The 23116-nt window shown below is 32.6% G+C and overlaps 1 protein-coding gene across 4 annotated transcripts in view; it reads left to right on the top strand.

The window, feature by feature from the left end:
• The window catches only part of FBXW7 (F-box and WD repeat domain containing 7), a 154260-nt gene that overhangs the window by 85804 nt on the left and 45340 nt on the right, over nucleotides 1-23116 (top strand). The window contains exon 1 of one of the 4 annotated variants that reach the window (XM_016197794.2): nucleotides 11194-11465. The exons of the other annotated variants lie outside the window; for them this stretch is intronic. Within the exon in view, the coding sequence (XP_016053280.1) occupies nucleotides 11319-11465 (147 nt within the window). The 5' untranslated portion in view covers nucleotides 11194-11318. Of the gene's footprint in view, nucleotides 1-11193; nucleotides 11466-23116 lie in introns of those variants that run through there. 4 annotated transcript variants of the gene reach the window in all.

Genomic DNA, 23116 nt, shown 5'->3' with positions numbered 1-23116 from the left:
GGGTGAGTGAAGAAAGTCATGATTACCCGGTAAGATTATGAACTTCAGGGTAATAGATCTTTCCTAAAAGGTGTTAGTTAGCATTCAGTTAAAAAAGAAAAAGAAAAACATTGTTCAGGCTCCAAAAAACTGTCTTTGAGGGCTACATTTGACCTATGGGTTACTATTGATTTTTCTAAAGACGAAGTTCAACATCGTAAGTACAGTCTTAGTTAAATTTTTATTCTCCCTTAGACATACTTCAGAGAGCACTTTGCATTATTAATTTCTGTATTATGTTTTGGGGGGAAATGACATTTTCTCTTCAGCTAGTGTTTATGTTTCACTTTTTGTGAAAGAAGATTGGGATGAATGTAGGGAAACACATTGTTTACACCTGGAGGAGAGCATGAAAGGATCTTGTAACAGAAAGAGCAATAATACATATGAAGACTTAAAAGAACCTTATCTTTTGAGTTTTTCTTCCTTAGATTTGTTTATTTTAGTATCTTAAGTTATTTCTTCAAATTAATTCCTATAATGAAGTGACAAAACTTTGATCTTTAGTTCTAAATTTTACTGTGGACTTAGCCCTCTTGTTACTGGGGAGATGATGAGGAGACCTCAGTTCTTGTCTTCTTGAGGGAAAGATTTCAATCAAGAGACAAAGTGTAGAAAAGAAAGCAAGGATTTATTGGCTGCAGCAAAAATATACTTGGGACAATGAAACAAGGAGAAGGGAATAAAAGAAACAACAGGAGAGCCCAGACTGGGCTGCTTTGGCTCCCTGAGAAGTCAGAGAGAGAAGGGGCCTTGGAGACAGGTTCAGGAGGTAAGCCTGGGACAAGCTGCTGCTGCCTATTGCTCCCCTGGTTGCAAGTCTCGTGGGTTCCCCTCAGAGGGGAGGAAGGTGAAGGAGATAGCGCTGATGTGCTCCCCTGGGGGGAGGGGTACACCCTGGGTCCTCTGTAGTGAGTGCATTTATCTCTTTCTAGCAGGTGGGAAATCTTAGGGGAGGTCTCAGGGGAGTGTCTAATAGAATATTCATCAGCTTTATGCTGATATACCAAAATGAGGTTCATTCCTAATTTGTCCTCAGGTGGGGTTGGCAAATGGCACTAACTGGATTTTCTGTTATGTGTCTCCCTGAGTAGGGTGATTTAAGCTGTCTACCCTCTGGCTGGGGAGGAGAAATGCAAACCATTCACTCTTAAGTGTCCTTGAGTTAGGGAAGATAGGATTAACTAGGTGTCTGAAAACTACAGTTTAACATCTGTCTCAGGTTCCCTATTCCACTTGTCCTGGAATTTTCCTAGCTTCATACTATACTATAACGTTCTTGAATATTGATGAACTTCTTAATTTAAAGTCATTGCTATAATAAGTGGTATTCTCTAACTGATAGTTACATTTTGTGTGTGTGTGTTTTCGTGTCACTACCATTTGCTGTATTTTGACAGATTAACATGAGTTTAAGTGATTAAACACTGAGCTTGAATTCTGATCTTTTTGTGCAGGTAGTGAGATTAGCTATTAATGGCACAGTCTATTTGGTGAGTGAATGTTAAATGGTCAAGTGTAAAACAACTAAAAGAGATCAGTATTGGATATGGTGAAAAATACTGTAAGTGCTCTTTTCTCAAGGAGAGATATTAGATGCTTTTGATGGATTGAAGACATTAAAAGTGTTGTCTTTTTAACATGTATCTGGAGAAAACATTAACTTACTAGTTAAAATTTGGTTCAGTTTAGCAATATCATTGAGTGCTGAAAGAATGGCCATTCTCTTTTAAGATGCGCCACAATTTAATACTAGCTTCTTTGGGAGCAGGAGGAAGAAGGGTGTGGAGCACATTACTCTGCTAAATGCATACATCTACTCTAAGGGCATTTCATTTCAGAAAGGTTAACGGGGGGAGGTGCGAGAGCAGAATTGAGGGCATGTGGTATTTTACAGAGGTAGAAAGATCACTTAGCTTCCCTCAAAAGTCAGAGGATTTGGGGAAATCAGGTTAGTATGAGTACTAGAGATATTTCTAAAATACTACTTGTATTGTAACTAATTTCTATCAGTGATTCCTTTTGTACACTGAAATGATTTTCAACCAGAAAAACTTCTTAACCTCACTTCTTCGTATCACAGATTATAGGAGAAACAAACTCAGTAGGCAATGCATGAATGAAGTGGACTAAACATAAGACCCAGGGAGCCAAAGCCTCGCTAAAGGAGGTGACTGAACATTGTGATCCTGATATTGCCATATTTTCTAATTTCTCAAAAGTAACTGGGATTCCTGATTTTTAGATAATAATTTCTCAGTTTTTTATATGTTTCTCTCCAAATTTTTCAAAAGCATTTCTGTGGGCTGGTTTGACCTATGGACCACCCATTTTCACTAGACATCATCTATAGAAGAAAAGTGTCCAATTCATTACTCATTGCAAAATGAAAATAGTTTGTATCCAGTACAGATCCAAGAAGGGCACTGAGTTGTTTGGAGTGTAAGTGCAGCATATACATGGCATACAAAGTGTCTTAAAGACTTCCATGACCTAAGGACTTTTTTCTTTATGAATTTAATATATTGATTTTAGGTGCTGAACTGCCACATGAATTGGCCTCATTTGAAAGAAATGTGTCTCATAACTCCCACAAGGAATTTGAGGTGGCATATATGTAGGAGAAACAAATTTAGTAAAATGATCAAGTGTATCTGAAAATCAGAACCAGGGAAAATACTGGAGTAGACTATGAAGACAAGGCCATGAGAACAGTAAAGAGTTGAGTTATGATGAGTTGGAGTAAGGTGTTAGTAGGATACAGGTTGGCCACTCCTAAGGGCCTACACCAGTATTCTTCAAAGTGTGACCCTAGACCAGATGCATCAGAAACATCTGGCGTGCTTATTAAAAATGCAAGTTTCAGGGTTGTGCCTAACCAAATCTCTAGGGTTGGGATGTACATTTTTATTAAGCTCCCACATGCTTCTGATATAAAGTTTGCAAAATATTGGCCTATTATTTTGTCTCTGCTTCCTTGTGAAGATGTGCCAACTCCTCTCAGAAAGAGAAAACACATCAGTCACACAGATCCACATACACACACACAACCCCCTTTTCTAATTTATATAAAAGGAATTTCTCACATGGGGCTTCATAAGTGATCCAATAGGCTGTGCTCCCAGTAGCATAACAGCTATAATGAATGCACCAATGCTTATAAACAGTGGTAAGTAGAGGGTATGATCTCTGAAGTCGCTGAGGTTTTCAGATACTAGCAGCTCTATCCCTTGACCTTGGGCAAACTATTAACCTTTCTTGTAGAGTTATCTTAAGGATGGTAGTAGTATCAACAATAGTACTATTGAGAGGATTCACTGAGATAATATATGTAAAGTACTTAGAAAAGTGAATGGCAGATAGTAAATCCTTAATAAGTGTTAGCTATTACAGTTCATAAGATTTATTATTATAATGTTACAAGACTGTACTGAAATTAGCTTAACTAACTATTCCAGGCTAGACAATATGCTGTGCAAAATATTTTTAGTTCCAAAGATACCTACTTTCTTAGATGGGTTGAAACAATTCCATTGATTCTTTTGTCCTAAATTATTGTGATTTTCAGCATCAAGTTCAGTTATTTGATATTGTAAATTTTGTTAGTGCTAACCTTGAAGCACTTTTGCTTTCTGACAGGCATTTCCTCCCTAATTGGTTATTAATGCTGAACCTAGGAATTTCAAAGAGAACCTAAAAGTAAATTTTGGTAGTCTTGGGGCTTTGAGTTCTCACATGAATGTGTTCAGAAGAGGTGAAAATGCTAGTTCTGTTCTATAATGATACTTGAGTGTTCTTGACCTAAATAGCTGGAACTAGGATACATGCAAGGGAAGATTCTCTTTGGTACTCCTGTAGAAATTCTAGAATTGCTGCTTGATACTATAGAAAATACTTAAATTTTTCACAGTTAAGAGATGGTTATAAACAAATAAAAACAGTCATTACAAATGAAAAGAATACGTTTCAGTCGGGTTGAAATTATGTCTATTTAGGATGTATTTTAGAGAACATGTTTTGAAGAATGTTGATATAGCTACTAGCTGTGTATCTGATCTAGAATATTAGCCTGATTCCTACTAGTAGAGAATTGTCAGGGTAGCATCTTGCTTGCAAACTTAAACCTCTAATTATATGAAATGTAAATAATGATGATTGTTTTCATAGATCTCTGGGGCTAAAAATAATATATAAGATTTTTTTGTGTCTAGAAAATGATTTACTTTGTTCAAATGTATCATGTCCTTTTCAGTTGGTCTTTGCTGATGATGTTATTAAGGATAGCGTCTCTGTTTTCGAAATAATGGCTGCTTTTAAGAGATGCTTTATTTTCAAAGTGAAAATGCTTCAATTTTTTATGTTTCTGGTTGGTCTTAAGTGGCAATTTCTGGTTATTGAAATTAGATGCAATGAGGAATTAAAGTATGAAGAAAGTACTGGTGAATTTGGGAAGTAAATGTAGAGAGTTATTCATTTCCTTAGCTACAGATGTTGGTTTTATGTCTACATTATACATTTAATTTTCTAGAAGGAATTACTTGTACTTTACCAATATGCTGCCATCTGTCTTAGGGTCTAATGAGTGAAAATTGTAAATATGCTGAGGTACTTCTGTAATGTTTATGACAGTTTTAGTTTTTTGGGTTTATTTCTTATTACTGTTTCACTCTGTTAATTGGTATATAAGATTAAAACTTTTAGAATCGTTATTCTGTATCATTTAGGTGTCAATAATCGTATATTTTATTTAGACCTTATTTTTATGCTTCTTTACTCCAGAAAGAAACAAAGCAGAGCTTACAGACTGATGTCTTATATAGTATTTTTAAAAACACATTTAAATTTGTTTTTAAAAACACATTAAAAATTTGGAAAGTTCACATAAAAATATGGATTTTTTTTCACCTTCTTTTGCAAATGTGGAATATCTGGCCTTATTGGGCTCATGTGCTTCCATGACAATAATCAATTGCATCTTTTAAATGGACTTTTCCAGGTGTTAAACTTGATATGTTTCTCTCTTTTATTTTACTTGCCTGCTCCTCTAGTCATTTGAGTTAGCTTGGAATAAAAACAAAATTGTAGGAAATCCAAAAGTTGATTTTTCTTTTGTTTATCACATATCAAACTAGTTTGAATATAAATCCAAGTCAATGTAATATGTGTTTGTCAAGTTGATTATTAAAATAGCCAGAGACTTGCTAAACACGTCATTTCCAGTGGGTATTTTACTTTTTAACATTGTCAACACTTAAATATTGTATATTTTCATAGTGAAGTTTAGCTTTGTATTTTTCATAGGATAAATTCCTATAAGGTGTTAAACCATCACTTTGGTGAACTTCCTGCATTATAACTTAATTTTTTTTTTAAGCTATATAGGAAAACCACCTGCTGTACTTTAAAAGAAGTATTAGTATTATACCCTTATTTATGATTCACTGGCCTGTAAACACTCTTTAGAATTTTTACAGGAGAAATAAATAATTGATAAGTAACATTTAGTTTAAGTGAAGTTAATGACCCTTTTATGCTTAAACTTGCACATAAAAGTAACTTAGATGAAGAAACTTAAAAAGCTGATATTAAAGAAGTTTTTGTGTTCTTTTTTACACTTAAATTATATTTTGAGAATTGTGGAAAATTAAATTGCTTTAAATCACTTACTCCGTCATCACATAAGGCTTTTGCATGACTGAAATACTTATAATTACTATGTCATTTTTGTCATAGTTGACTTAAAGGTGTAACTATAATAATCATCAACTAAATTCTTGGTGAGCAGCTGTGTAAGACCAATTAACAGCTGGGGTAACCCAGCACAGACTGTAAGAGTTAAACTTATGTTACAGTTATTGAGACTCTATACTGGGCATTTCTGAAATACTTAAAAAAAAATTCAGTCCAATAGTTAGATTTTTGTTTTATCTCAAATATTTCTTTAAATGCTTAATGAAAGAATGAGGAAAAATGTCTTTTAATGTTAACAAGTTCTTAGGCACAAATATGGGAATAGAATCCAAAGTTTACTAAAAAAGAACTTAAATGTACTCTGTATGTCACTGTTTGGGTGACTGTGGTAGGTAGGAAAGGAAATACATGTAATGATATAGTATGGAATAAAAAATTGTGAGTTTTTACAATTTTCATCTTTTAAAATTATTAAAAAAATCATTTATGTCTATAACTTTTTTCCAAATAAAAATGTTTTCTTATTAAATAACAATAATATTCACAACAGAGGAATAGAGGCCTATTTTTAGAAGTTATACACAAATGAATTGAAGCAGTGAATTTTCTTTACACTTTGTAAAACTATACTATTAACAACTATAATAAAGGAAGGCTCACCCAATTGACAATCCAACACGTTAAAACAAGGCTCTATAATTGGAACTATTAGAACTGTAATATACTTTTTAAAAATTTATCTTTATTGTTAAAAGTATTACAGATGTCTCCTTTTTTTTCCCCATTGATCCCCTCCACCCTCTACAACCATCTGGCCCAGACTCCTTATTCTAGAAATCTGAAACCTGACGCAAGTTAAGAGACTTATCTAAGGTCACTGGTTAGTGGAGGAGCTGAAACTAGAACTTAAAATTCACCTAGTATTTTTTGAATACTGATAAGTTTATCTGGAGTGTGAACTCCAGGTAATTTGGTTGAAAACGGATTGAGGCAACAGTTCAATCAAGACTAGTTTTGTTGTAAATAAACTTGTAAGTATGCAAATAGTTGGTTTTGGTGTTTTTTTTGAATCATGGAATTTCTAGTGCACCATATGGTGTTTTTGTTATTTTTAAGGACTTTTTTGGTTGATTTTTCTATATTTTACTTTTTGACTCAACCTTATTCTTAGCCAATTACTTAGAAATAGCTGGAAATTATCAGGAGAATTCAGAAACAATCTAAATGTCCAGCAGCCAGACCTGGATTATATATCACAGCAATGATAATACTTGATTAACCTGGCATTGTGGCAGTTTTATTTTGAAAATGCTATATATACATGTATATGTGTAATACTTTTATTTGCAAATATCTAATTACCAGCTCGCATTTTTATAGCACTTACATAAACTGTTTGTGCTGTTTCAGCACCCAAGCTTATTTCTCTTATGTAGTTAGGGGCAACCTTTTTGCCTGGAAAAAGAAAATTACCAGGGAAATACAATACTATGTTCCACCCATTAAATACTTACATGGATGTAATAAATATTTCAAATACACTATAATTGAAGGTTGTAATCCTTCTTAGTGAACACTCTGAGTGTTTAAATGTCTTTTAGAACTTTTTAAGGAATCATTTTGAATATGATTTTAATTTTTATCAAAGATTTCTATTTTTTTGCCTTAAGCCTTTTATGAATAATAAAACTTTAAATGGAATGTCATATTTTCACTTTTCTTTTGATACTAAGTCTAATTTTTCTTTTGTTTCTACAATTCAAGTAATGATGTAGTGTTTGCAACTTGTTACTAATGCAAACTTGACAGTTCATTTATCATTAAGCAAAGAACTTAACTTCTTGATTTATATTGTTTTCCTGTGTTTAATTGCTCTGTCTTTGTACATGAATTGCTTAGACTTAGGGAGATACTTTAACACTCTGGTATCTTAGGTGTTAGCAAAGACTGAAACAATGACTTAGGTGTAGAGAATAATCTGTTTCACTCTGTATTCCTGAATAAATGAGTAGTATGCTTTATAATACCATATTCTCATCTCAAAAAGATATTGACTCTAATTAATTTCTTTTAGTAGTAGTGTAATTTTAGCATCTGGATTTTTCTTTTTTTCTTTTTCTATAAAAGAGTAAATTGAGCACTGCTTAAATTCAGTCATAATGAATAATACCGAGTTTAACTGGCATATGCTGGTATTCTCCCTGACATAAGTTTTTGATGTGAGCCTTTGAAATCTCTTGACTTAAAGTCATTCATACTTGTTGGTAAACTTGTGCCTTCCAAGTGATTTGTTTTAGCTGATTCAAAAATAGTTTATGAAAAATAGAAAATCTTTATGTCATTCATATGCTGTGGCCTTTGGACAGGAGCAGTTAAATCTTAGCTTTCTGTATAATAATGAATGAAAGTGAAGGTCAAGATCTGGAATAAACTGCTGTAAATCTTGTTGTTGTTGTTGTTGTTGTAAGAGAATTGGAATGTATGGGACTGTAATATATTTTAGAAATACCATTCTGATGATGTTTTATTGCATGTAGCATTTATATATAATCGCCTTTGACCAATGCAAATTTTTAGAAGAAAAATCAGAAAGCAGTAAGTGAGCAAAATACCTCTTCACCATAAGGCCTCCAGTGTTGAGTTCTTGGATGGATAGTCAGTGATGTTTGGCATCTTAAAATTTCAAGACACTGCAGCTAAGATACTACAGCTTCTTTTAGGTAAAAATTTTGACAGAATTGTGGAAATCTTTCTAAAAGTTGCTAATGATTATGTGTTAAAATATTCTGCTGTCAGTTATTACAGGTAGATTTAAAAATCTCTGCTTGTTTTCTTGTGACTTTTAAGTTGAAATGTAATCTATAAAGCACTTAACTACATGTGAAGCGTTATTCTAGGCACTTCACTTATATTAACTGATTTAATCCCAAAATCCTGTGAGGTGGGTTCTGTGTAGATGAAATTGAGGGACAGAGGCATCAATTTAAGGTCATACCATTGGTAAGTGGTAGAACCAGGCTTTGGACTAAGGCAGTTGGGCCCAGCTGTCGCTGCTCCTACCTACTATATTATACTTCCTCAGTATTTGTTGGCATCATCTCAAAAAGAGCTTGTCTGTTTTGAAGAGTCTTAGTTTGGGATGACGGTTTAATAATTAAGACTATTTTAAATGTTTTTAAAAGTATAATTAAAACCACAACTTTGTTTTTTCTTGAATACATGGAACTAGCTGCATTTTAAAGTACTAACAATTGGGGTTCTCTGTGATTTCCCTCACTGACTAAGGTTTTCTTCTGTGTTTGAAGATTTGGTATTTTGAATGTTTCCATGCTGATTGAGAACACTTCTTTAGAAGTACTGAACGTTCCAAAAAAGATGAGACATGATAGTACAGACATTTGGAAATTAGCATGCACTTTGTACAATCACTCATAATGTCTCCTTTTTACAAAAATATATTGTTGTAGGCATAGTTTGATTTAGTGTTTGGTTTGCTAGAGTTGCAATGCTCTGTACTCTCCAGTTGAGGGCAGCTATTTACTGATTTTTAAAAAATGATGTTGAATTAGAGTGTCACCGCTTTGTGTTTGCCAGAATTTGGCATCTAGAGTAAAACACAGCATTTGATATACAGACAGCCTTAGTTTTCACTACTGTTATCATTGTAAACAATTTCTTGACAATGAAAAACTTATTTTACTTTTTAATAATATCTGCCTTCTTATAAGCAGAAAAACGAACACTTGATTTTAGTTTCAATTTTCCCAGTCCACACCCTTGCCAACACTTTTTATTTTCTCTCCTCCCCTCCCTCCCCATTTGTTTGCTTTTTAATACTAGCCATCCTAATGGGTGTTCTTTGGTGGTTTATTGGGGTTCATTAATGGGTGGGCATTGGTGGTTTATTCTGGTTTTGATTTTAAATTTTCCTAATGATTAGTGACACTAAAAATCTTTTACATGTGCTTATTGGTCATTTGTATATCTTTGGAGAAATTCAATTGTTTATTTTTGTGTAGCTAAAAAAATGTCATCTCTGCTAATGGTTTTGCATTTTTAACTACATTTTAAATTGTGGTATAAGAGAAAGTAGTATCATGGTAGGATTGGGAGTAATTCTTGTTTATGTATTGACCTCCTAGCAGCACACTTTATATTTAGTAAGACAGATCTCTCCAAAGTTAGAAAGGAAATCACCCACTCTGACATTCTCCTTTTTAATTCTCTTCATATCACTTTCTAAATGCCCACTATAAAGATCCATAAAAGCTCTTAGAAGGAGAGATAAATGAGATGAGTGGCTATTGAAAGAAGAACATAGAATAGAAGGAGAAAACAAACTGTTAACAGCATTCTGAAAGATGGTTTACATCTGTTATCTGCCATCTATTAAAACTATGTATTCTCACACGGAGCTTTTATTCTTATCATCTTTGTAGCTGTTTAGTTCATGGGTTTGAATATGAAATGTAGTATAAAGGTTAATTAACACTGACATAAGTGATTAATTTAGGTAAATATTTGAAATAATGCTGGAAAGATTCATTTGGGGCCATTTAGAGGAGAGTCTTCATATCCAGATTCTATATTAGGCATTGGGAACCGCTGAAAGTTCTTGAGGAGCAGATTCCCTCTCTATGTTTTAGCAAGGTTTACATGGAGAAACTAGGCACTAAGGATTGGCAATTAACTGGTTAGTTATTATTCATTTTACTACATTTACTTCTCATCACAGGTTACATTTATAAATATTTGTTTTTTAAATATTCTTAATGAATCACAACACATGCCTGTTATACTTTCAAGTTGAATCACTGAGTTTTTCAGAATTATAGAGTTTGAACTGAAATTTGCAAACAACTAAGATATCTGCTGTTAAGATTAACCTGAAATGCATATTAATAATTATAGAGAGCTTGTGTCGATTTCATGTCTTAGTGAGTATGAGAGAGAATGGTATGTATGAGAAAGGAAAAGAGCATGCTTAAGACAAACACTTGAAAATATAGGGCTCATTCTGAATATATCTAGGATAGAACAAATGTGTATATATATATTTTGAGCATGCATAAGCACTGTCCTTTCATTTGAAGCATAATCCAAAACATTCCTAAAATATTAATATTGATATTTCGGTAAGGAAGACTTAGATATTCATGAGAAAAGACAATGTTTATTTTTTAATTTTTGTAAAGAAAACTTTACTTTCACTTTCTAGGGAATGAATACCTACATTAGTAGTTGGAGAACTTTTAAAAGGGCCTTTACAGCATAGCCCTGCTTCGGTGGTATTCACATTACTGACTTTGTATGGGAGGTTCACCAGCTGTTTGACTGGCAGGAGCAGGAGCTTTCACTTCAGTAGTTTATAATTCCTGGCTATTCTAGGATAGTTTGCACTTCACCAAGCCTCAGACAGGTCAGGACATTTGCTAGGAGAAGGTTGAAAGACAAAAGCAGCAGGCCTTGGGTTCTCAGCCTTTCTTTTTTTAAATAAAAAATTAATATTTGAATTTGGTAGTAAGAGTTTTTAGTAATGTGCCTGTATTACATGTAGAGAGTATTCATCAACAAAGAAGAGCTTTAAAATGTCTAAACTGGGGAAAGCTACTGTAAACCATGGCTTGGTTCCTGTTGATTTTAAAAGTGCAAAGGAGCCTCTACCACACCAAACTGTGATGAAGATATTTAGCATTAGCATCATTGCCCAAGGCCTCCCCTTTTGTCGAAGACGGGTAAGTCTTACACATTTGAAACATAGGAATATTTATTTAAATGAAGTATTTCTGTCTCCTTTAGTAAAGAAATGCCTCAATTTTCAATTTATTTTTATAACTAAAACTCTCAGTGCATTATGTAGCCAGCAAAAACCTATATAAGTGTTAGTTTTAATTATGATAGAGAGCTTTGAGGGCCAGGTTGCCCAATCCACCTTTTTCTCTCTTTTGTTTATATTTTATGATATTAAAATCCTTATTTTAAATTGTTTAATATAAAAAGTACATTTTTGAAATATGTTGGTAAATATTAAAATCCAAAATTTGCAGTTTTTATTTTGTGGGGAAAGCAAAAAGCTGGTGGTGTTCTCCTTATAGGTGGAAATTACCATATTTAGCTCTTGTAAAGAGTATTCCAAGTTCCCAAGATTTATCTGACACGTTAAACTGCATTATTTTTAAATTGCTATTTTTTAAACTCAAACTTAACATAACAGAGATAGTACTTTTTGCTGTTATGTAAAATAAAAATAACATGCCATTGTGTGGCAGTTACGATAACAGTTTATATATAGACGATCCTGAACTAACAATGATCTTGTAGAACTTATGCTAATATATAATCAACTTTTGGATGTTTTTCAGGATGTTTTGCCCACTCTCCTCCCCCAAATTTTGATCCTGTTAATATTAGCAGTTTTGTTGTATTTTCTGAGTTACTTGGTATTGCCATGTTGAATTATTAACTAGAGTGATGTATTTTTAGATCTAAAATATGTTTATGATTCTGAACACATTAAGCCAAAGAAGAAACAACCCCAAAAAACCTGTCTGAGATTAAATGAGTGTTTGCATATATCAGTGCTATTAGTGTTTTAATACCCTTTTTAACCTTTTTTTAAAATTAAAGGGAAAATATTCTATTAAACAAGTAGATTAACTCATAACACCTGAAAAATATTTTTTCTCCTTAGTAAGGAGGATCTTCTATCTGCTGGGACTTAAATAACCTTTGTAAAATATGTTTTTTATTGTCTTAGTTCCTTTTGATTAGTTTCCACTTCTACTCCAAACAAGTAGTAGCCATGTTGAAAAACATTTCAAGTGGCGTTTAAATGTAATATACTTTTAAACATTGAAAATGGAATACAAATATCTCCATCACTCTTTTATCTTCTCTACTGTTTGCAGAAAGTGTTTCTTTTATTTTCTCTTCTTTCACTTTGTCACATTTGTAACTTTTGAATGAGGTCACTGCTTTGATTTAAGCATTTCCACAGAGTCCTCTAATAGCTTTAAAGTCATTAATAAATTAGCTTCTTACTTTAATACTCTGTAAAAGAAAATAACAACACAAGTAAGTTTTTTAATTGAGGAAAAGAAGTGTGGGTTTTCTTTAAAGGATTAAGGTATTAACAATCAAGATATATTGTTCTAAAAATTAATAGAGAACTTCAAGGCTTTCCCTGAGGGCTTCCTAGGGTCACTATTCAGTTTGACTTTTCTAGGTTACTATGTTATGTTAAATTATAGTCTTTGCTTTTTAATAATAGAAGGGGACTAACTTTGAAAAATAAAGTTTATACTAGAACATTTTTCAGAAATAGTTAAAAAACAGAATTAACACATTCAGTTTTAGACTGCCTGCCTGCCAATAACTTACTATTGCATAACTCATTGACTCTGACTATTAGAAATATTAGAGGGTAGTGTAATCATATCCTCCCTCCTTTTTGCAGTGGGTTTATTTAGGTAGCTTTAAATTGATTCTCATGCTCTTTGTTACTTAATTTACTAACTCTCTGTTGGTAAAGGTAATGATAAATATTTTTAAACTGTATTTTTCTTTATCAGATTTAAAAAAGACTTTTGGCATGATATGTAATTAATCATATTTTGTGTCTAGCATCCAGTTTATCTTTTACAAAATAAGGAGTAGCTTCTTTCAAGCAAATAGTTATACATAAAATACACAAAGCAGATAGATTACTGCATCTTGTAAGCCATTATTTCCCTTCTAAGTAGTGAACTAATGGAAAGTACGGTGACCTCGTATAAGACTGTATGCAGCCTTGACCTATGAAAATTTGAAAAACATGATATTTTCCTTCCATCATAGACATTGGTCCTCTTAATGTTTGCACAATAATATAACTTTGAAAATTGTGAAAAATCTTTAAAGTAGTTTTTATAAGTACAACTTCAGTTTATATCTCTTGTTTTCAGGAAATTTATTAGTCTCATTATTAAGTATAATATTAGTACTGGTAGTCTAATTATTATTGTTTGAATTATTCTAGTTTCTTATGAGAGGCACTTTGGACTTAATACTAACAGTAATAAAGAAATAGCAGTCTAGCTGTTAATCAGTTAACCTAAAATCAAAATGTTTTTAGTATTAAGATCCTCATTTATATTTGCTCAGAAGTTTTTGATTATAAGTATCACCTAGAATACTTGTTAAAAACACTGAATCTAGGGTTCCCTCTTTTGGATAGTCTTATTTAAAAGATCTGGATTAAGGCTCAGGGTTCTGTATATTTTTTGAAGTCCTATAGGTAAGTCTCAGATTCAGGAAAATTGGAGAATACTGGTTCAGTACATAACTTTTTATTCTAAAAAGAATTGATTGTCCTTTAAGGAAGAGAAATTTTACAGGAAAAACTTATTTAGTCTATAAAATCTCTGAAAAATTATTACTTTTGAAATTGGAATGCCTAATTGTGGTAATAGTGTATTTCTTAAATCTTAAGACACATTATTTTTCTACATTTTAAACATATATAAGGATACAGCTTGATGGAATTTAATAGCTTATCGGGCAGCAGTTTTTTTAAGTAATAAGAGAAATAATGCTGTCTTATAATTAAAAATAGTATGTTGAATGCAAATGCACTCCAATGCTTAAATCTCATTTCTTAACTCATTTTGTTTTTGTTTGGAGACTTTAAAGCATTTAGGATATTCTCGTAAGGTTATTCTTCAATGTCACTATTTTGGTGGAAATTTCTAAGTGACATGCACTTGTTGGTTTATACAAGACTTTTTAAGATACCTGGTTGACTATGCTGTTTTATAGACAAATACTGTTTTTAGAGTGCCTTACACAGTCTTGGGTTTGAACCACGTACTGATTGTGTGTCCCATAAGCATCCGCAACACAGCTGACTAAGAGAACAGGGTAGAGCTGCTGCTGGAGTAGCAGGGAGGTGAGGTGGGGACAATGTGGGACAAGGACTTGTTCACCTGAAACCCAAGAGCTCAGGCAGTAATGAAATATATGACTGGAATTTCTATTAGTTGGAAATCATTTTGTAATAATTGTATTCCATAACAAATACCTATTTAAATTTTTTCTTTAAATGAAAATAGGAATAAAATTAAAATCAGATATTTGTGTCATTTCAAGAAATGTTAATCTCATTCCTGTGTGTTGTCATCATTGGGGATTAACTTAAATCGAGTCCACAAACTTTTTCTGCAAAGGGCCATTAAATATTTTTAGGCTTTATGAACCTCATAAGTTACTATTAAAACTACTACTCAGCTCTGCCATTGTAGCATGAAAGCAGCTGTAGACAAATTGGTGAATGGACGTGACTGTTTTAATAAAACTTTATTTACAGAACAGGGACACAGGTTTTTACAAATACAGTAATACTGCAGTAACTCTTGTGCATATGTCCTTTTGCTTGTATGTAAGTTTCAGCTTATGGTAAATTTTTTAGAATGAGATTGATAGGGTCTTAAGCCTTTCATTTCCTTTAAAACCCTCATCTGCTCTTCTTATTCTTTTGTAGTTAAGTAGAGAAAAATCTTTGTCTTATCACTAGGATTTGAACATTTGCTTATTATTTCTCTTCTTAATGTACAGTATTAGTATAATAATGCTATTAATATTGCTGTCATTTAAAAAGAACCTACTATGTATCCTACCCACTGTCCCAGCTATTTTGTATATTTTAACTCACTTAATCCTTAAATAATTTAAATGTTTGTTAAGTAGTGTAAGTTAGGTAATATCTCTCTTTATTAGACCAAAAAACTGAGGCTCAAACAAATTAACTTTCCCCAGTGTTCTTGGTAGATAATAAAGCCTTTATTTAACCCCAGGATTTTCTAATACTGCAGGTAATAGTCATTCTCTTTCTACTGTATAACCTTTATACATTTTTTTCTTGTAAACTTAATACTTTTTAACCACTGTTACATTAGTATTTGGGAGGGTAATCCTGGGAGCCTATCACTGTTGACATTGCTTCTATGAGAAAATACATTCAAAAATTCGAACAGTTGACTGACAAATAACTTTTAGTAGCATAGTCCATTATAAATTTAGGGTTTTTGTGTCTGTGTGTGTATAATCTCTTTTAAGATATTTCACTTAAAAAGTTACTCCATGGATTATGCAATAATTATAGTCATAAAAAATTGGAAATATTTAACAGTATGCATGTTTATTGTCTTTTTTTAAGCTGAGGAATGATACCAGTTAAACAAAAAATGATTCATGACACTTGTTAAAACAGTAAGACAGACTTTATTTGGGGGACTATTGCCATAGGTATAGTGATTATTACAAGGAGTTTTGGTGGTGGGGTGGTGGGGAAGAGAGATTGGACTCAACTCCAAATACAATGAGCAAAAGTGAGAATTTATAGCCAAGGAACAGGGTGAGAGTTAGTGGATAAAAAATCACCTGGAGAAGGATGGCGGAGGAGGAGCCCTGTGGATGCGGAGGGCGACCCCGTATGGAGGGTGGTCAGATACCAAGGTTGGGGATTCTGGTTAAACTGACTTACAGGATTCTTGCTAAAATTTGGCTCTTGAGAACATGCCCAAGGACAGGGCCTCATTGAAAAAGAAATCAGAGGAGCCTCACTGGAGTTTGGTCAAGGAATGAATCTGTCATACTTCAGGGTCTGTGCTTGGCAGGCAACAGCTGAGAACAGGGTGTCTGACAGATTAATCATTAAGCGTGCAGTGAGGTCTCATTTTCATCAGTTATCAGTTAGTACTTTTGATAATGGTGACGAAAGGTAAAAACAGTATTATACCTCTCTTAGCTTCAGTACTCTTTTGGGTTCAAGATTTTTCTTCATTGTTTATTTAGTGATGGTGACAGTAGACAAACCTGTAGTCAAAATTTTAATCTCACTATATGTATAATCTAATTTGTTTTTGTATGTATAATCTTCAGTTAGTTTGAGCTATATATAATTTTAATCTGTTATGCTCCTTTAATAGATTGTTGTTGAGCCCATTAGTATCTTTCAACAAAGGTGCCAGTTTTATCAAAGTTGTATTGTCTTTGTTTCAGAAAACAGCATCTCTATTTAAAGTGTGTATTTGTATGAAGATTTTGTATGTGGCCCAAAAATAGATTATAAACTCAGTTGGTAAAGCAAATTTGTGAGTTATTACCCTCCTGAATTTAATAAATTTTAATTCCCCAACTTCTCTGAGTTGCATGGTGATATAGGGAATTTTTATTTTCTTCCAGTAGTTAATATCTTTTCCTTCTTGATAAAATAAATGCTCACTATGTAAATTTAGAAGAAAATATTTTCTTTACAATTTTCTAAATTGTCAGTAATTCCACTGCTCAGAAATAACCACCATAATAATTTTAAGTAAATAATTTGTTTAAAAACAAAATTGGTACTTTAATCCATTTTTAATATATTACTGATAGTTCCCCATGGCAGTTACTCATATGTGCATAATCTGCCATGTAAATGTATCATAATTTTCCTACTGTGGTTGATTTGGACAGTGACCTGCTTTGAACTCTTCTATACATAAATCTTTAACATCTCTGTACACAGATTCCTATAAGTAGAATTATTGGGTCAAGAAGTATGAACTTTTTTATTCTAGCTAAAGGCTGATAAATTGTTTTCCAGAAAGATTGTACCAATTAAAAACCAGTATGAGGGACTTCTAATGTTGCTTAAAGAGAAAGAGATCATATTCTAGGCCAGTTTATTCCTACCATGGCAAAGTTCTGTGGATTTTGCTTAGTGGATACTTTATTGTTGTATTTCCTTTATTATTCTAGGTTTTCTATCAGAGGAATGTTTTTCATTGTAAGAGAATAATATGTGTTTATACTTAAAGTTTCATGAGGAAAATATGTAAACAGATAAGAAATTATTTGTTGCTCATGGTGATTTTATTTTTTATTCTTTATAGAAAATAATATTTATCATAGACTTGTCACCTGTATTAGTTTTAACTATAATTTTCTTCTCTTCCTATAGTTTTAAAACTATTTCTTTGTTTTCATCTAAAAAGATGATCCACGATTTATCATTTATTTAACATTATTTTTACTGCAAGTCTTATGATTATCTCAAATTTTATTTGTCACCTTAGTTTATCCTTTTACATTTCTAGGTTTTAGTGTCATATTTGTAAGTACAAATGACAGCCTCTCTCAAAGTATATTGCTATTAATAATCTCTACTACAAGAGTACTTTTCATGCTAGCAAGAGCAGCTGCCAGAAATACTTGCCTTTTCTTATAGCACTACTACTTAGTCTTACATTTCTGACATAGCTTTGCCTTTAGCCCCAATCCAGGTTTGCCTTTTTTTTTAAAAAAAAAAATTCTGGTCTAGCCATGATTAATTCTCATTTAAAGTGGTTGTAGCAAGTCTGCTCTTCTAAAATGTCTTAATGCCTGAAAGACATTTCATGAAACTCACTATCCATTTCATGGAACTCTTAGCCAAGTAGAAATATTAGATGGATATTTTTTTTAACGTACAGAAATATGAAACCTTTAAAAAGCCAGCATCATGCTCTCCTTCCTCACACTAGTCTGTTCAATATCCACGTTACATTTGTGCCTCTGTCTCTCCAGACTTTTTCCATGACTTCACAGTCTAGCTTCCTTCTCTGGTTGGAACCTTTCTCCTGACACTGATTGCATCCATCATTGTTGTCATCCTTTAATGGAACATTCTGTCATCTTTGGCCCTTAGACATATATGTACTGCTAGGTGGTATTATTTGACAGCCTCAAACCTGTCTCAATTAGGCTGTAAACTCAGAGAGTTTAATATCTTTTAATGCTCACAGTGATATGAAGGGAAACGTGAGTTAAATATTTATGTGATCAGTTCATTGAAGCATGTGTTAAACTTGGAAAATTTTTTAAGGAGTTTTTGGTACTATAAAACTTATGGTGTGTTTTTGTTTACTAAATGTTTTTAAATGACTGTGCAGCTGTGATTTTGAATATTTCACTTTCTAAATTTAACTAAACTCAGATACAGTTTGACATTTAATTTTAAAAGTAATTACTAACCAATTTTGAAAACGGAGAAACAAACATAGGATATAGTCATTTAGGTGATACTTTTGAGCGTCGACAATAGCCCCAAATGTCAGAAAATGCTGAAGTAAAGCAGAATTATGATAGTACTACGGCAAGTAAGAAGAACAGTGTGGTGATGTGAGCAAGTTTGCAGAGAAACTGCAGTGGGGTACCAGATTTGTTTTTTAAATGCGACTTCCTAAGTTTTCCCCCCTACACATATATTCCATCAGAACTTGAGGGAAAATTGGCATTTTCAGACCATTTAATATCCTTTATTGTCACTACTTATTTATCAATAAAGGAATTAATTAATTAGATACTATCAATCTTTTTCTTCTTAAGAATGTTTCATGCCTCGCCCTGCCGGGTGTGGCTCAGGGATTGAGCGTCGACCTAGGATCCAGGCGATCAGGGTTCAATCCCTGGTCAGGGCACATGCCCGGTTTGTGGGCTCAATCAATGACTCTCTCATCACTGATGTTTCTATCTCTCTCTCCCTCTCCTTTCCTCTCTCTAAAATCAATAAAGATATATTTTAAAAAAAGAATAAAGAATGTTTCACGCCTCAAGCAGGAATATGAGTAAACAGAATATAAACTGTACGTTTCTTACCGTCTTATTCTCTGCACTGTGGAAGTTAATGCTTATAAATAAAAGGTGATAATCCTTCATCTCATCTATCTGTGGATTTGCAAAAAATCAAAAAATCACAATGCATTTTATAGCCTAGTGGTAAAACCATAAAAAAACCTTATAGTACAAAAGGATACTTGCTTAAATGGGCCCATGTACAAAGTACTGGCGGGAGCATGAGCAGGTCATCCAAGTCTCAATGCAAATGGTTCAGGAAAGCCTTCACTCTTAACATGAAGGAAGTTTGCTAAGCAGATGATCAGAGAAATGATGGACAAAAGGAACTTGGGCTCATATCTTTTTTTTCATGTTAATTGTACTGCTGCAAATTATTCACTTATTTCTTCACATGAAATGTATTAATTTTAATACCAGTCCCAAAATATGTATCGAGCACTTAGAACAGTTAGGAATTTTTCTAGAACCTGTGAACTTATATCATGGTGAGCTTGGATTCTAATTTAGGGGAACAGAAAAGTAACTGTTAATGTTTTGTTGACAATAAAATAGGGTAATAGCATAGTCTAACTTGGGATGTAAGGGAGGCACTATTCTAAGTACTTTATACATATGAACTCATTTAATCCTTAAAATAACCTATTTTACAGATGAGGAATATGAGGCATAGGAAGGTTAAATAACTTGTCCAAAGCTAGTAAGTGATGGAGTTGAGATTCTAAGTCGGGCATCTGGCTCCAGCATCATGAACACTGCTATACTGACCTGGGTAAGCATTTGTTGAGTAAATGGATCCTTAGTTTCCAGATGTTTTAAGGGTTAACTTTTGCCATGTAATCCTGTGTTTTTAAATATGGAATTCTCACTTTGTTCCCACACTTTATGATGGCCTCAGTATCTAATTACTGAAAACACTGCTTTCTAGTTGTTTTTGTCATCAGATAATTAGGTTGTGCCTCAGTTGTCAGATATGAATGTAAAACAAATTATAACATGATTTATAAATCTACAACTACATCATAGAAATAACTGCCATGAATTGTTATCCCTTTTGTTGATAGATAACAATCTGTACAAATGGCTTAGTAATTTTAACATCACAGGGCAAGGCTATTTAAATTTGTAGATTATGCTTAACAGAAACTAACTTAATATTAAGATTTGTAGTATGGGAGACAGGTGAAAAATATGTTAAATAGACTACTAAGCTCCTGGCAAGGTAGACAAGTATGAAATAATAAATTCAGTTACTTGTCTGCAGACCACAAATTCAAAAGCCCTGAAAACTAAAAAAAAAAACCCTCACACCAAAAACAAAAAAACGTTTAAAGTTAGCCAAATCTGACCGTAGAACAAGAAAGTCCCTTTTATTATTTACCTTAACATTCTTATATTTTGCTATAAAAATATTGATGTGTAATGTACTGAGAATGTTCTATAATACGCTCTATATGCACCATATTACTTTTCTAAACTCCAAAAAGTTCTGAAGTCAGAAACGCAGTTTTCTCTAAAGTTGTGGAAATAACTCCACAGACCTTTGAGTGTTACAGCTATCACCCACATGAAAAATGGAATACACTTTGAAATGTCAGAGTAGTCTAAGCCTTATCTTAAGTCTCTGAGCATGCATATTTAAATGCTTTAAAACATACATTATATAAATGAATTCCTAAATTTGATTGACCTAGTTATAGACAGCTCCATGTAATATAATGATAGTTTGGAGCTCATATATTATTTTTTTCAGTGATTAACTGCAACTCCTGCTAGCATATTTACACTTAAAATGAGGGATGGGAACCCTGACCACATTTTACTTCTCCCAGTATTTCGATGGAAAATTAACAGCACTAAATTAATTATAATTCTGCTAATATATATTAGGCATACTCCCTGTGTGTGTTGCTAGTGTAACAAAGGTGAGTAAGGCAGAGACCTTCCCTTAAGAAGGCCACGGATGCTTTTCTGTCTCTGAGAGACTTATCTCATTGCCCCCATTCTGTAGTCACATATCAAAATCAGAGGAACATTGATTACTTAATTAATTCAACAAATAAGTATCTACTAATTGCCAGGCACAGGTCTAGGTGCTTGAGTTGCATTAGTGAACAAAGCAGAAAAAAATCCTACTTTTTATAATTCAACATTTTAGTGATTCAGAATTCTGCTGAGGCATGGGCAGCATGTTTGGTCTGCTCCAGTATAGTGTGTCACCAGGCTCCTTTATTAAATTATTCACATTTCATTTCTAAACCAGTGGATGATCATTTGTGTTATAGTTTCTCCACATGTATATACGGATACTAAGTACACGTGCATAAATACACAGGCACACTCTTACCCTGACTTGATAGGATTATGTTGGTATGGTATGTAGAATCCACTGGCCTTCAAATACTGTTAGATAGTATCTAGTATAGAATATTATTTTGAGGCTCTGAAAGATTAAGTATTATTCCATCTTATTCCATTTTTCATGTTCTTGCAAAGAAACTTCAGGCTCACAATTGTCATTTCTTTCTGGGTTGTTCCTGGACCACACTTGTAGTTCTTGGTCTTCCCTGGCTTGTAGAAAGTTGTATAACTAAATCTGTGTCTCACATATAAACCAATTCTGTAGTGATAGATATAACTTATGGTAGATATAAATAATGATAGATCTAATTTAAGATTTTTTTAATATGTAAATTTTACTGTAGGAGTAATACTAGTAGGACTACCATTTGTGGTAAAGCCAGTGACACTCCTAATGTTAGAAATTACAATTCAGTTATTTCCTTTTACCAGTACCTACTCATGCAGCACATCTCTTTATTTGCATATACAGTATTTTATTCATAAATGTGAAAGATAAAATAATTAAAATTTTTAAAGTAAATCTGGTATTACTTTAATAAAGGTTTGTGACTTTCATAGTGTCTATATATGTAAGTGTTTATGTATATATTTATAAACTTGATTGACATTTATTTAGGTCTAGAGGGGAAACGATCAACAGTAAGTATTTCTCAAACATTAATACATTAATATTAACCCCAAAAGACATGGCTAGTTAGCCATTTATTTATGGTTATTTTATGTTATCTTCATGTAATGATGAGGAAATCTGTTTTTGAGAGAAAAAAATATATAATAATGTTGGGTGAAGTCCTCTTAAATTTCTTCTTCATGAGAGTATTGAAAATGAAAATTGAAACTTATAGGTTATTCCTATATTTAATTATATTTTTATGTGTGGATGATTTCATATAGTTCACTTGGGAACAATTTAAGCTTAAACAGTTTTTCAGTAATCCACAGAAATCTCTGCATTATCACTTCAGATTTTAAAATGCCATTGTTACTACGAGTTTGAACATGTAGGGGCAGTATAGTACTGTTTTTGTAAATCTCTTCTGAATTTGTTGGTGTGTTTTTTTTAACCTGTAAGTGTTAAAAGTTTGCTGTTCTCTGAGAAAATGCGACTGTACATCTTTTTAAAGGATAACTGACACTATTCCATTAAGTTGGAACTATTATTCTCATATATATATTATATAAAAGATTTCATATTATGGAAACTCATGGCCTTGATTTGTATTTGAAGTCAAGGACTACATTAAACTAATTTACAGGAAAACTGCATTTTTATATTTTAATAGTAAAAATGAGGACAAGTGAATTCATGAAAATATGCAAAATACTAAAATTAGTGCAATTTTGTTCTTATTCAATCTGTACTAACCTTTCAAAATGAATGTTTAATTAT

This window comes from Miniopterus natalensis, chromosome 4 (genome assembly GCF_054644295.1).
Source record: "Miniopterus natalensis isolate mMinNat1 chromosome 4, mMinNat1.hap1, whole genome shotgun sequence".
In the NCBI taxonomy this organism is placed as follows: domain Eukaryota; kingdom Metazoa; phylum Chordata; class Mammalia; order Chiroptera; family Miniopteridae; genus Miniopterus; species Miniopterus natalensis.
This window is presented reverse-complemented; position numbering and strand designations above follow the sequence as displayed.